At 39.5% G+C, this 15,132-nt stretch overlaps 1 protein-coding gene across 1 annotated transcript; it reads right to left on the bottom strand.

The window, feature by feature from the left end:
- Positions 1–1,059: 1,059 nt before the first annotated feature.
- On the bottom strand, positions 1,060–5,346 carry LOC111784702 (protein NRT1/ PTR FAMILY 7.3-like). The gene is made up of 4 exons (XM_087126301.1): positions 5,302–5,346; positions 5,140–5,237; positions 3,479–4,042; positions 1,060–2,226 (listed from the first exon to the last, which is right to left on the bottom strand). Exons 1-4 carry the CDS (start codon positions 5,344–5,346, stop codon positions 1,359–1,361), a joined length of 1,575 nt encoding a protein of 524 aa, XP_086982427.1. The 3' UTR covers positions 1,060–1,358.
- Positions 5,347–15,132: the final 9,786 nt, after the last annotated feature.

Here is a 15,132-nt window from a genome sequence, read left to right as displayed (position 1 = left end):
CTTCATGAAATTTCTTAATTATCTTCTCATCAACCTTAAGGATTCATTTTGAAGCGATGAAGTCTCATGTATGCCCCTATTTTCTTGATTCTTTCTCTCGAGACACAAATTCATGTAAAAACTAAAGCTTGTTAGGTAACCTGATAGAAAGGTCCTCAGTTATAACATTCAAGCCCGACAAGAAATTAAATACTCGATTTTCTCTTTTGAAAGTTGAACTTTTGGGACTTTATTGAGTAACTCAAGAAAAATATAAAAGAGATAGTGAAAATTTTAAAAAGTTAGTCAAAGTCAACCCCGAGGCGAAAAAAGGTGGCATTCCATTGAACGTCAAGAAGCTGAAATTTTTTGTTAGTTTTTAGTTTTGGATGAATTTTGGACCCGATTAATTCTTGTTGTGATTGAGTAAAAAAATTTCTTTCAACACTAGCATTCTCGATATTTATAACAACCAATAGGATATTATTTTCTACCGTGCCCTATCGGGACTTCTTCATTTAAAGCAAATTACTCACTAGTATATTTGGTACATTTTTCCTACCTCTTTGGTCATTTCACTATATTGTTTAACTATGTTGCCAGACATCTAACCTAAGTAAAATCATTTTCATGTGTACAGTAGTGCTAAATATCCTAATAACCTCGTTTCATGAGATCACAACACCACAATCGCAGTACAAATCTTGTTAAATCAAAACATGTTTGAAATCATTTGATTCATCCAGTAGCATTCACATTCCATGCATATTAAATCATAACATAACATGACAACATCGCTCATTGTCATTCATAGGGCATGCATGACAATGATTAGGTCATGGAAATATGTTGAGCCTACATCATAGGCTAATCTATATAATCTATAAGTCTATAGTTCTGATACAACTGCAACGACCATATTTTCCTTTCAAAATAATTTACTAAGACGTTGCCATGGATGTCTTACCAAAATCAACCCTTCAAAGAACTACTCATTTACTTATCCCTATATGGGAAGGAGTAGTAAATTACATCTTGTGGAGTTATATCCCAACTCCTTATTTGATTAAGTCTCCAATATTATAGGCTTATTGAATCAAATACAAAAATCATTTAATTGCATATGATCATCTCTTGAGTCCAATATTTTACAAACTAATTGCATGTGATACCCTAACTCACTTGTCTACACAACCGATTCGAATCAAATTATTTGTAACGATTACAAAATGAACCGTATCAATAATGTTACCAAAATAAGACACCAAACCTCATCCATATACTATTGATCATTTAGGTTACTATATCAACGTGATCCACTCGTATGCTACCATTCATTCTCTCCTGCTCTTATTTCAAAGGGTTAACTCAATAATATTTCATACCCTCAAGCTTTCTGGTTGTTCTTCAGTTTGTTCATATTTGTGTTCCAATTTGATGCCCTTGTACCACTTGGCACAACCAATGTAAATCACAAAATCAATCACAGTCAAGGCAGCAAGAAGAAAGTAGAACCTGTCCAAATGCCCTTTGTTGAGGTCGCTTGGGATCCAACCAGCCATGTGATCCACCGTTGAAATCTTCATCACCATTGTCACCAACATGCTGCTAACATAGTTCCCTAACGAGATCGAGCTCATACATAGCGCACTCCCAAAGCTCTTCAGCCCATCCGGTGCTTGTGCATTGAAGAACTCAAGCTGACCCACGTACATGAAAACTTCTGAGGCTCCTATCAATGCATATTGTAGAACTTGCCAAAAGATGCTCAAGGAGCTTGATCCTGATCCTCCACAGTCAGCTTGGGCGTATTTGAGTCTGTAGCACTCAACAATGCCTGCCAAGACCATTGCCATCACGGCAATGATCAGCCCGACCCCCATCCGTTGCAGCTCTATCAGGCCCTTGGAGCTGGATTTTTTCAGTTTTCCAATGAATGGGTCAAGGATGCCGCGGTAGAGGAAGATGAAGAGGGCAACACTGAGAATGTCGAAGCTCGACATGCTTGCAGGTGGGATGTGGAAGTTTGAGATGGTGGTTTTCATGGCTGCACCTTGCTCGACGAAGAGTGAGGCCATTTGGGTGAAGACAACTGAGTAGATTATGGTGCAGAGCCAGATTGGGATCAGTCTTAGAATGCATTTTACTTCTTCTACTTGGGTGACTGGGCAGAGGCGCCATGGATTGTTAGCTTCCTCTCGATCGCTTAAATCCCTTAAAGAGATGTAGGCTGCTTTATCCAAGAACCTGTAATTTTTGCAGAAATGACAAGAAAGAATTAATATACACCCATTTGATCATGTTTCCATTCCTCATTTCTTGTTACTTCTTTTGTAACTCTCTAAGAACTGTGGTTGAGCGACTAGTAACATTAAAATCATTGTACGATTATTCATATCCTTGACTCTTTTTGCTTTTGCCTTATAAGGTTCATTGTCTTATTAAGAGGAGACAACTATTAAAAAGTAGTCAACCAAACATAGTTTCTCTTGTTTGTTTATCTGTTTATCCTTCCTAACAACTATGCTTAGGAAACTTTTTTCGTCTCCAGTTCCATCATTGATCCCATATCAGTTGGAGAAGGAGAACAAAACATTGTTTATAAGGGTGTGGAAACCTCTTCTTAGTGGATGCGTTTTAAAATCTCGAGAGGAAGCACAGAAGGGAAAGCCCAAAGAGGACAATATTTGCTAGCGGTGGGCTTGGGCGGTTACAAATGGTATCAAAGCCAGGCACCGAGTGGTGTGCCAGCGAGAGCGCTGAACCTCCAAAGGAGGTGGATTGTAAGATACCACATTGGTTGGAGAGGAGAATGAAACATTCTTTATAAGGGCCTGGAAACCTCTCCCTAGTAGATGTGTTTTAATATCTTGAAGGAAAGCCCAAAGAGAACAATATTTGCTAGGGGTGGGCTTGAGCAGTTACAAATGGTATCAAAACCAGGCATCGAGCGGTGTGCCACCGAAGACACTGGACCTATAAGGGAGGTGGATTGTGAGATTCCACATTGGTTGAAGAAGAGAATGAAACATTACTTATAAGAGTGTGAAAACCTCTCACGCGTCTTAAATTCTTGAGAGAAAGCCCAAAAGAGAACAATATCTCCTAGCGGTGAGATGGGCGGTTACTCTTTGTTTGGCATCTTATTCTTTACTGTTTCTCTTATTCCTTTGTTCTTCCTAATAAACTACTAAAACGTTTTGTTTTCAAACACTGTCTACACTTCTTAACAAGAAACAGAAAACATAAGAGCTTAATTCTCATGATCCAAAGTTCACAATAGACCAAAGCGTTAAACTACCATTAAACCAAAAATCTTAATCTTAAGCTAATAGAATACTGTAAATTTAAAGGTTCTATAGCTAATACCAATCACCATTCAACCAAAAGCTCAAGTGAATGAATCAAAACCTATCACGTCTAAGAATTGAAAGAAACATATAACAATGTACAGAAACACAAACTTCAATTCAGAAAATGGAAAAATCGTCTCACTTACTTGAATCCATGAGTGTGGAGAATCTTCCGGCAGCCACTGTTAGGGCTCTGCTTCCGACCGTTCTCAAACAACCCCTCTCCTCCAATCGGAACCCTAACCCGCCATTTCTTCGCCGCCGAGACGACGACTTGACATACTCTGGTAAGGGGATTTCCAGAGGGCTTGAAATGCCTGTACCGCGGAGTTCCAGCAAGGAACAAGAGCAGAGCAACGAGAGCGGACCCGGCGGAGATCCAGAACCCGAGAGTCCACATTCCTTCATTCTCAAAAAACCCTAGAATGGTGTTGGAGAAGAGAGATCCGAGATTTAAAGCAAGGTAGAAGTAGCTAAAGAAGGCGACCTTCGAATGGCCCTCTTTCGGATCCTCTTCATCGAACTGATCGGCGCCGAATGTGGCGATGTTGGGCTGGTAGCCGCCATTGCCAAGAGCTGTGAGGTAACTGGAAAGGTAGAAGAGGGAAATTTCGGTTTTGGAATGGCTTCCACAGGGCGTTTGTTCATCGCCACAGCGTATGGGACGGATCAAGAAGAGGTAGGAGGAGGAGAGACAATGACACCAAGCCCTGCCATTTTTGAAAATTAACACAATATTCAAATATTTAATCTTTTCACCACCGTATTTGAATGGTCCGAGAACTCGATCAATTAGGACTATTCAACTCAAACTATAAAGGTTGAGTTGTATTAAACTCTCTTTTCCGTTTGGGTTAGATTAAATTTTTAGAAAATAAAAAATTTGGGTCCGTTAGCCCCGTTGACAATTTTTAGCCAGGTCAATTCGACCAACCCGAGAATAGGATTATAACCAAACTCTTTTATTATGAAAATGAAGTATATTTGACATTTTTAACTAATTTTAATGATTTTAATATTTGAGTTTGATGAGATTTTAGTTATTAGTCTTATATAACGAGGATTTTTTAAAAAATAATTAAAATAAAGAACAACCCAACAACTCAATCCATCCCGGTTGGATTGAGTTGTGAACTCTATTCGATTTGCCAAGTCACCAACTCAATTAATTCAAAATTTTGGGTTGGTCCAAAAGATTTCCTTACCCCAACCCACATATACCGGACTTTTGATTATAATATTAATCTTTAACCATGGTTTCTGAATAACGGTTACACTTCTATAACTTAGATTAAAAAGTTAATTTCATGCCAGGTTTATTTATCTAAACTATAAATTTATTAATTCTCAAGCTCATAAAAACTTGTTAATATGAACGTGTACAAATTACACATGTCAAATATCGTTGAAGAATACTTCCAATGACAAAAATGATCCGAAAGATGACACAAGTTTTATATCTGCCCTAATAAGAATCACTAAGAAAAGCTCCAACAAGCGAGAAGATGTAAACCGTTCCCGTCCATTTGCTGACATTGTTAGCCGCATAAGCATTATTTTGTTGCAAAACCCTCGTTAAAAACAGCACCAAATTCACTCCAACTCCGAAAAACGCCAAAGTTGCGAGTCCTTGATTCACTAATACCCATACATAAAGGCTTAGAATTTTGTTTGTTGAGTCCTCTACTCAACTTCATAAATGATTTCATTTCAAATACCATTCAATCCATTTGGTTGCCAAAATTAAATGTATATTTGTTATTAGATGAATGATAATTTACCGAGAATTATAATTGCTGCAACCCACGTTCCAGATTTTGATTTAATGGCTGGTTGACCGTGCCAATTGATTGCTCCATCTAGAGTGAATCTTTCTGTTTCTGTGATCTCTTCTTTCAACTTACTCTACCAATTTCAAAACAAATTATTATTTACAAAGAAGAAAAGCGAAAATGAGAAGAGAAGTGACCTGATGGTGAAAGGATTGAAGAGCAGCCATGGATGGAGGAGACATGATCCTATAATGCAATATGATAGGAAAGGAGGATGGTTTTCTGAGAGTATAAATAAGCACAACAAGAGTGGATCTAATGGTGGAGATTTTGAGAGTAATCAAAGCCGAGACAACCCATCTCGCCTAAATCATCGTCTAATATCTTTTAATTAAATAATTTGGTCACTCTATTTAAACATTTTTATGCTTCTACACGGTTGAATTATGCTCAAATTGGTCTCTCTTATCCATCTAATAGTTGTCAAATCTTCATACTCGGATTACATGCTATCAATGCAGTTGATAATTGTCTTAACCAATTGAATTATATACTCAAGTTGACTTCTCTCATACATTTAATAACTTCAAATCTTCCTACTTAGGTTATATGCTATCATCGGGCCATAGAGGGGAGTGAATTATGAGATCCATATTGGTTGGAAAGGGAAATGAAACATTGTTTATAAGGGTGTGAAAATCTCTTCTTAGCAAACACGTTTTAAAACCATGAGGCTGACGACGATACGTAACAGGCCAAACAAACAATATCTACTAGCGGTAAACTTGGGATGTTACAAATCTAGTTGATAGTTGCCTTTAACTCGTTGAATTATTCTCAAATTGACTTCTCTTATACATTTAATGGTTCTCAAATCTTTCCACCCAAATTATATGCTATTGGTGCTGTGGTTGATTACTTACTAACTTATAATTTTATTTTCTCAAATTGATTTTAAAATATTTTTCAAAACTTTCTCTAATATCGTTTTCTAAAACCATTTTACTATAACGAGCAGAAGCTAAATCATAGGTCACTTATACTATCGGTTACTCGAATTGAAGTCGGAGATACTATTCAAACGTTTACAATGGGCCCTCCTCAAATTCCACTAGGTAATATGATTGTAAGCAATTTTAAATTTAAAAATTTAAAAACTCATTTAAAATGAATAAATTAACGCCAATATCCTTTAATCTAAGTTGACGTCATAACTTCTAATTTTCCCATATGAAAAATGCATCTATAGATTTGTAGTGCACATTGTGGGATATGATTTTGGATAATTTGATTATATTAATCATATATTGATTAATATTTATAATCCTTTTGAAAAAAATAATCCGTGAAAGAAACTTGAAAGAATTAAGCCATTGAAAAGGAACGAGAAAGATGCACGTTGTTGGTATTGGTAATAACTTTCAATTATTTTAAGTCTTTCTTAGTTATCCTATAGTCATGTGGTCTCGATTCATTTATGTATTCCTATTTTACTTGGGTGTCACATGTCCACTAGCTTCCGCTTTGGTTCGTCCCTGAATCACATCTTATTGGAAGATGTGTCTCTCTGATACTATTTGTAACGTCCCAAGCTCAAGATTCATAATTTAGATTTGGCACCTATATACTGATGAAAATCTAGAACATCCTACTATAAGAAAATCTTATGATTTATGATATGACTAGATTATATTTTCTAAGATATGATTTATGTAAAAGATTTCAAATGGTAAAAGATTTGTTATACCAATTTGAAATAGTAAAAATATGAGTTTCCCATTTAGCCTTCTGCAACCCGCAACTCGAACCGAATTGTGACCCGCGCCTCGACCCGATGCTGCCGTACGACATGGCTCGTTCTGCTGTTGCCACGTGTCACATAGCGGCGCATACGGTCTCTCGGCTCAGCTCGGCGCAAATGGCTCGGGCTCCCTTCAGTGATGCTCCGACGACTCCTCAGTGGCTCCCAGCGGCTGTTCGGCTTGGCTCACCAATTTTCGCCCCGATTTCCACTGTTTCAACCCTCTCGGACCTGTTTTTGGCCCTGATTAAGGTATCTGAGGTCGTTTTAGAGCCGTATTTCACATTTATTGAATTATTTGTAAATTAATTGTGAAATATTAATGGAATGTGGCGAATGGTGTGATAGAAAACAAACCCTATTTCCAAAGCACCCTATTGCACGGTGCCAGCAGAGGTGAAGGAATTTCAAGGCGCAATTGCAAGACTTACTAGATAAAGAATTCATTCGACCTATCGTGTCCCCATAGGGTGCGCCAGTGTTGTTTGTTAAGAAGAAAGATGGATCAATGCGTTTGTGCATCGAATAAGAGAGCTAAATAAGATAACCATAAAAAAAAATATCCTCTGCCTAGAATAGAAGACTTGTTCGATCAACTTAGAGAGACAATTGTATTTTCCAAGATAGATCTTTGGTCCGATTACCACCAAATTAGGAGTAATGAAAAAGACGTACCAAAAACAGCGTTTAGGACAAGGTACGGTCACTACGAGTTCGTAGTGATGTCATTTGGCCTCACCAATACCCCAGCTATGTTTATGGAGTTAATGAACCGGGTATTCAAGGAATGTCTAGACATGTTCGTGATCGTGTTCATTGACGACATTCTAATATACTAAAAAACAGACCTAGAACATGAGGAACACCTCCGAAAAGTCCTAACCACCCTAAGAGAGCATAAGTTGTACGCCAAGTTCTCCAAATGCGAATTTTGGTTACGACAAGTCTCTTTCCTAGGACACGTGGTGTCAAAGGACGGAATATCTGTAGATCCCACCAAGGTCGAAGCGGTCACAAAGTGGGAACGCCCAACTACGGTAATGGAAGTAAGGAGTTTCCTAGGATTGGCGGGATAATATCGAAGGTTCGTGCAAGACTTCGCTAGAATATCCTCGCCTTTTACAAAGCTAACAAAAAGAAGGGGTACCATTTAGATGGGATGATGCTTGTGAGGCAAGCTTCCAGAACCTAAAAGAGAGATTGGTAACCGCCCCGGTACTCATAGTACCCGAGAGCTCAGAAGGGTATGTGATTTATAGTGATGCCTCCATGAAAGGACTGAAATGTGTATTAATGGAACACGACAAGGTTGTCGCATACGCATTTCATCAACTTAAGGAATACGAAAAGAACTACCCTACCCATGACCTAGAGTTGGCCGCTGTAGTGTTCGCGCTAAAAATTTGGCGACATTACCTATATGGAGAGAAAACTCAAATTTTTACCGACCACAAAAGTTTAAAATACTTCTTCACTCAGAAAGAGTTAAACATGAGGCAGAGAAGGTGGTTAGAATTGGTGAAGGATTATGAGGTAGATATCTAGTACCATCCTGGAAAAGCAAACGTGGTCGCAGATGCTTTGAGCAGAAAGATGGTCCACTCGTCGGCCCTCATTACGAGGAAAGTAAGGGTACAAAGAGAGTTCGAGCGAGCCAACATAGCTATAGCGACCGAGGGAGTCATAGCACAGCTGGCCCGACTCACAGTACAACCTACGCTTAGGCAGAGAATTATTACCTCCCAACGAGAGGATCCCAACCTATAGAAAGTCCGGTAGATGAATTCTCGAAGTCTTCTTATGAAGGACTATTGTGATAAGGCAACTCTAATCCTCAGCCCAACGATCCAAGCTTTTGTTTTAGCAAGAACCCTTGAATCAAAGTAATTAACACCTCCTTATACGAAATTTGGATCAACCAAGAGATAAGGCTAGAATTTGATTACCTCTTGCGATCGAAGATCTAGAAGCAAGATTGGGAACCTTGTTCTAAATTGAGTCACTCCACAATCTAACTTGATCAAGGCTTGATTGAATGGCTCGGGTGCAATTCTACCACAAAAATTGCTTGAAACTTAGAAATGACAAATATGATGCTCGGATTTCTAAGGAAAACGCTCAATGTGAGATCTGAATTACATTCATCCATGAATCTCAATTTTACATAACATATTGTGGGTATTTATAGTCTCCCGATAAAAGATGTTTGTGGACGGGATTTATTCCCGATCCCCTTTAATCTCCACAAAAGAATTAGTCAAATTGACCATTTGACTTTTACATAATATATGAAATTAAAAATAGTTTTTCTAATAAATGTTGATGTTCTTGAGTGGCTAATGTGACAGGTTCAAAATCAATTGAACTCTCTGCGTGTAGGTTTGAATTTTGTTGTTGATATTTTTTGAATCTTCTTGTCATCGACATTTTTTTAATCTTCTTGGCAATAGGTCCATTTGGAACACCGTGATTCTTATCGTATTGTATCAGGACCGCTTATGTGTTCTTCTTGGCAATAGGTCCATTTGGAACACCGTGATTCTTATCATATCGTATCAGGGACGCTTATGTGTTCCGGCAATAGAAGATTTAAGGAAAGAGATACTGACGGAAGCTCACAACTCGCCATTTGCCATGCATCCAGGAGGTACTAAGATGTACCAAGATTTAAAACAACACTTTTAGTGGAAGAGCATGAAGAGGGATGTGGTCGAGTTTGTGAGTAAGTGCTTAGTTTGTCAACAAGTGAAAGCTCCAAGACAAAAGACGGCGGGGTTGTTGCAGCCCCTAGGCATACCGGAGTGGAAGTGGGAAAACATAGCGATGGACTTCATAGTAGGATTACCCAAAACGCCCAAAGGCTAAATAGTGATATGGGTAGTTGTCGATAGGTTGACTAAGTCGGCACACTTTCTACCTGGAAAAGCTACCTATACAGTTGACAATTGGGCACAACTGTATGTGAAAGAGATAGTCAGATTACATGGAGTCCAATGTCTATAGTGTCGGATCGGGATCCATGCTTTACGTCAGCGTTTTGGCGCGTACTTCAAAAAGCACTGGGCACCCGCCTCGACTTTAATACTGCCTTTCACCCCCAAACAGATGGACAAATAGAGCATTTAAACCAAATTCTAGAGGACATGTTATGCGCTTGCATACTAGATTTTAAGGGAAGTTGGGATTCCAAACTCCACCTGATGGAATTCTCGTACAATAACAGCATCCAAGCAACTATTGGAATGACACCGTTTGAGACACTGTACGGGAAACGGTGTAGGTCCCCACTATGTTGGGACGAAGTAGGAGAGAGAGAGTTAGTAGGACCCGAGTTGGTTCGATTTACTAATGAGGCTGTCTAGAAAATTCGAGCGAGGATGCGTACCGCTCAAAGTAGATAGAAAAGTTACGCTGATGTAAGACATAAAAGCCTGGAGTTTGAGATAGGGGACCCAGTATTCCTCAAGGTATCACCTACGAAAGGTGTGTTGAGATTCGGACGTAAGGGCAAGTTAAGTCCTAAATTCATTGGACTATTCGAGATCCTAGAGCGAGTTGGTCCAGTAGCGTATAAGTTAGCCCTACCTCCAGCCCTCTTAGGAGTACATGATGTATTTCACGTGTCAATGCTGAGGAAGTACATTACGGACCGTATCCACGTAATAGACTACGAACCACTCCAACTCAATGAAGATCTGAGCTACGAGGAAAAACCAGTGAAAACCTTACGCAACAAGAACATTGCATTTGTTAAGGTATTGTGGCGGAGTCACCACAGCGAGGAAGCCACGAGGGAGCGTTAGAATGAAATAAGAGAAAAATACCTCGAGCTAATACAAGAGTTTGAGACTTTCGAAGATGAAAGTTCTTTTTAGGGGTAGATAATGCAACGACTCGGGAAAAAAAAAAGAAAAAAAAAAACTTGTCACCGGAAAACTCACGAGTTTTTCGGTGACCGCCGAGTTTCACGGACCCCACGTGAAACGACAGCCACACCTCGCTTAGCCTTCAGTCCACGACTCCCAAAATCAATCAGAGTACCTACAAATAGAGAAAATGACGAAAATACGAGAGAGAGAGATTTCGAATAACGTTGACGAGTTTTCAATTCCTCCGACGAGCCCCAAACCACCCTAAAATTGACGTCAAACGCTCAGTTACCACCATGAGAAGGATCCCTAACAAAAGCACAATAACTCCAGGTACGTTTTGTGTCTTTTCGTAAGCGCCGTTCCTAAACGTTCTTAGATCTGTGGTTTTATAAACTTTTAGGCCGCAAAACTCCCAGCAAGGAAAGAAGGACAACAAACAAGGAGGAAAAGGAAGAAAGAGGACTGAAATCGGCAACGGAAACGCCGCGGAAAGGAGAGAGAAAATGCGCCAGAAAATCGGCTGAAGTTGGGTAAGGAAGACGAGATCCACGAATCCGGGTCAACCCGAACCCAAAACTCGAGAGAGCCAACCCGACTTCTTTCCCTCGGCCTCTGCCTTCGGCCCAGCCCAACTATAGCGGCCCAAACCTCAAACCAGCCCAGAAGCTACGGTTCAGCTGAACCAACCTGAGACCAGACCCACGGTCCAATCGAACCGCCCTGCAACCCAAAACACTTGCGGCCTAGCCCAGTAAGTCGAGGCCCAACAATTAGTCTGGCCCAGTAGCTTTCTGCAGCCCGCGACCCGAACCAAACTGTGACCTGTGCCTCGACCCGACGCTACCGCATGAAGTGGCTCGTTTTGTTGCTCCCACGTGTCACAGTGGCATAGACGGTCCCTCGGCTCGGCGCAAACGGCTCGGGCTCCCTCGGGTTACGCTCTGGTGACTCCTCTGGCGTCTCCCACGGTTGTTCGGCTCGACTCACCTGTTTTTGGCCCGGTTTCCACTGTTTTGACTCTCCCATACCTGTTTTTGGCTCCGATTAAGGTATCCGAGGCCGTTTTAGAGCCGTATTTCACATTTATTGAATTATTGATAAATTAATTGTGAAATACTAATGAAAGGTGGCGAACGGTGTGATAGGAAACAAACCCCGGCAACGTAGGAAGCAGCTCTCACGAAACGGGAGCTTACGTTTAGCTAATTAGGGAATATTTCGGCTAAGGCCAACCAAGTAAGTGGCCTTACTATAGGATAGACTAAATATTGTTTGATTTATGATTATGTAGGAGTATGACCTTGTGTTGCGCTGTATGTTAATTGTACGTTATTTATATTTCGATGCATGATGTACATGTTATATTTGATGCACTTAATGGCTTCTATGATGAGTATGATGTATGCATGACGATGTTATTAACATGATGATGTTTTCCATGTTGAACATGCCTTCCGATGTTGTTTGCCATATTGCATCATGTCGTTAGATCGACATAGGACACAACCCTAAGAGTATGAAAATGATATTAATGTAAATATCTATGAGCACGTGTTACATAGTGTAACCAAGAGATGAGACTAGAGGGTTGTGTCAAAAGAGACATATAATTGGACTTAGAGGGACCTCATGCATATTGTATGTTCATAAGCATAGAGCTACTTCCCCTAGAGATGATGAGTGTGGGCGCGCACCGTATGATGAGCACGAATGCGCACATGTGTGAATGCACACAGATGAGGGTGTTCATGAGGCGCATGACACTATGGGGTTCCGCTGACCTCCAGACGTCGCTACAAATTAGCTTGACCAGAGGGTCCAGGGGGTGTGCGAGCGCCCCGGGAGATTCACACTCGCACGTGTGAGTCGTGTGTAGGGGAAGTACTACACATCCAATTTGTTCGAGACTGGAGGTCACCCTTAAGATGATTAGAGATAGGTTCCTAATTCATGATTGCATGTGTTTGCATTAGCATGGCCCCTATAGTGGGGTCACTTACTATACTCAGGCCGTGTGCCATGTTGTTTTTCATATACGGTTGACGGCGACATTGTGATCAGAGACTGTGGCGCGTGCATAGGGTAGTTGCATATTTAAAATTCCTAGTCTTCGTTAGAATACGATGTTTTGCATTTCATTTATTTAAATTATTTAATTTGTAATTGTTTTTATCTTATTTTGAACTCCAGCATGATGTTTGAAACACGTAAGTCTGGCAGTATTTTTTAGTATTTTAACGTATTCTGAAGTTTTAAATTTTTTCGCTAACAAAGATGAGCATTTTTAGAGTTATATTTTGCATTAGAGATGAACATGAGACGTTAGTAGCGACTCTGAGTATAAGTCATTTGGCTCAACCTTGCTTTTACTTGAAGCCAAGGTCTCTCAATGCAACGTCGCATCTCAATATCATCTATGTTCCCAATTAACATTGCCCACATGTCTTGACACTATCCCAAGTCACGAGATGTCATTGGCCATCATAACTCACTCAGTCATGCCCATCGAAAATGGGTCCAAGTGTCGTTCATAAGATCAAGATATTCCGAACATCCATCCATCCATCCATCCATCCAGGTTTTATCGAGGCCTTAGACCATCTCATGTCCATTCCATATCATCTATGGATTCTATACTAATATCGGGTGTATGATTCAACCTCCGACATATGGGCTAGAGCACAATGTCGGCACACCCGTGTCGTCCAGCACTGTCCTTGAAAAAATTCGTTTCAAAGGAAGTCGCTCGAGACACTCGTCTCACAATGCTCGCCCTCATTGTGACAATTGTATGTGCCACAAGGTAGCTCAATTAGGCCATAGGGCCCAGAGGTGGTGGAGAGCTGACATCATGCCTCTCTCGAAGGTACATTTTGAAGCATTTCAAATCTGGTGGATATAGATATGATTTTGGCGAACAAACATACGATATTGTGAAGAGCTCGTCCGGTGTTTGATTGTGTAGTCAAATCTGGTGGATATAGATATGATTTTGGCGAACAAACATACAGATTTGACTACACAACCGCATGTCCAAATTCCCTCCAGAACCCCTACTTTCAAGGTTAAGGCCTGGGACCTACTTGGTCCTTCAAAAGGCCTATCTCTGTCACTCACATAGACATCGTTGCCTCTATCTTGCCTATGCCACTACTCATCTTTCATGCAAAGCTTTGTGATGTGTTAGATGATGGACCATCCTCCTCGTTCGCATCATGACACTCGTCTTGTCTCGGTCTTCCCGTAGTCGGTTGGGCGCCACTACCATGTTGTTACCTTTTCTTTGTTGGCTTTTTAGCCCTTCATCTCACTTTAATTAATTTCAATCAATTAATTGATGTTTTGATGATAACAAACCTACTCTTTAATTATTAACTATTTTCAGTATTTTGAACTGTCCACAGTATAAGGTCGGGAATAACGATTTCAACGACTTTTCAATTACTTAAATCAGAGCTCAAACGAAGAAATTACAGTCGAGACAACATACCCGACGTGATGATATGGCAGCAAAATCAAAATGATCGACAAATCAAAATATATCAAAGTATGACATTTATAATTTTGGGAGAGCAACAAATGGTGGAGTTTTTCTTATTATTATATTTTTAAATAAAGTTATTTTTACAAAATATAAATTTGAATCTAACCGTTACTCACATCGATTTTTATTATTACTATATTATATTATTATATTATTATATTTTAAAATTTTGATGGTTACTCACATAGTTTTTATTATTATTATATTATTATACTTATAATAAATTTTGAATTTCATTATTATTATATTATATTACTATTATATTAAAATTTTGAAATAAATGAATTTAGAAAATTTTCTTATTTATTTAATTTTAATCTCCACCTTCCATTATTCCTAACACAATCCAATGGTCAATATTCAATCCTACATTTTGCCACTTTTCTCCTCTATATAAACTCATCTTTCCCACATTTTAAAATACACAACTTACATACATTCTCCAATCCTCATTTGTTCAAAGTCTCCATTGTTGGTTGCTCTCTCCAAGCTTACAAGTTTATTTCTTTTCATCTTATTCTTGAGAGGGATTATTATTGTATTGTGAGTAAATAGTTGTGAGTATCCCAAATTGTAAATCTACTCTTTGAGAGAGTTGTGGTGTGTTATTATCAAACTCAAATACTTGTATCGGTTTGATCCTGCGCCGTGGAAAAGATTGAGTTTGCTCTTGAACTCGTAAAAAGAGCGGTGTAGCGGTTTGGCTCAGATCCGTGGAAAGAGTCGAGAAAGTTCTTTATTCAAATTTCCAAGAGGCGCTTGGGGAGTGGAGTAGGTCGAGTTTGACCGAACCACTATAAAACTACGGTGT

This window comes from Cucurbita pepo, chromosome 8, assembly GCF_057944985.1.
Source record: "Cucurbita pepo subsp. pepo isolate OVF chromosome 8, ASM5794498v1, whole genome shotgun sequence".
NCBI lineage: Eukaryota > Viridiplantae > Streptophyta > Magnoliopsida > Cucurbitales > Cucurbitaceae > Cucurbita > Cucurbita pepo.
This window is presented reverse-complemented; position numbering and strand designations above follow the sequence as displayed.

Bases quoted from the DNA above. Each gene is read 5' to 3' on its own strand.
- LOC111784702 (XM_087126301.1), bottom strand. From the start codon at position 5,346: ATGTCTCCTCCATCCATGGCTGCTCTTCAATCCTTTCACCATCAG. The intron at 5,238-5,301 runs GTCACTTCTCTT...TGAAATTGGTAG, and splicing joins TTCAATCCTTTCACCATCAG to AGTAAGTTGAAAGAAGAGAT. The intron at 4,043-5,139 runs GTGGGTTGCAGC...CAAAAATGGCAG, and splicing joins ATTAAATCAAAATCTGGAAC to GGCTTGGTGTCATTGTCTCT.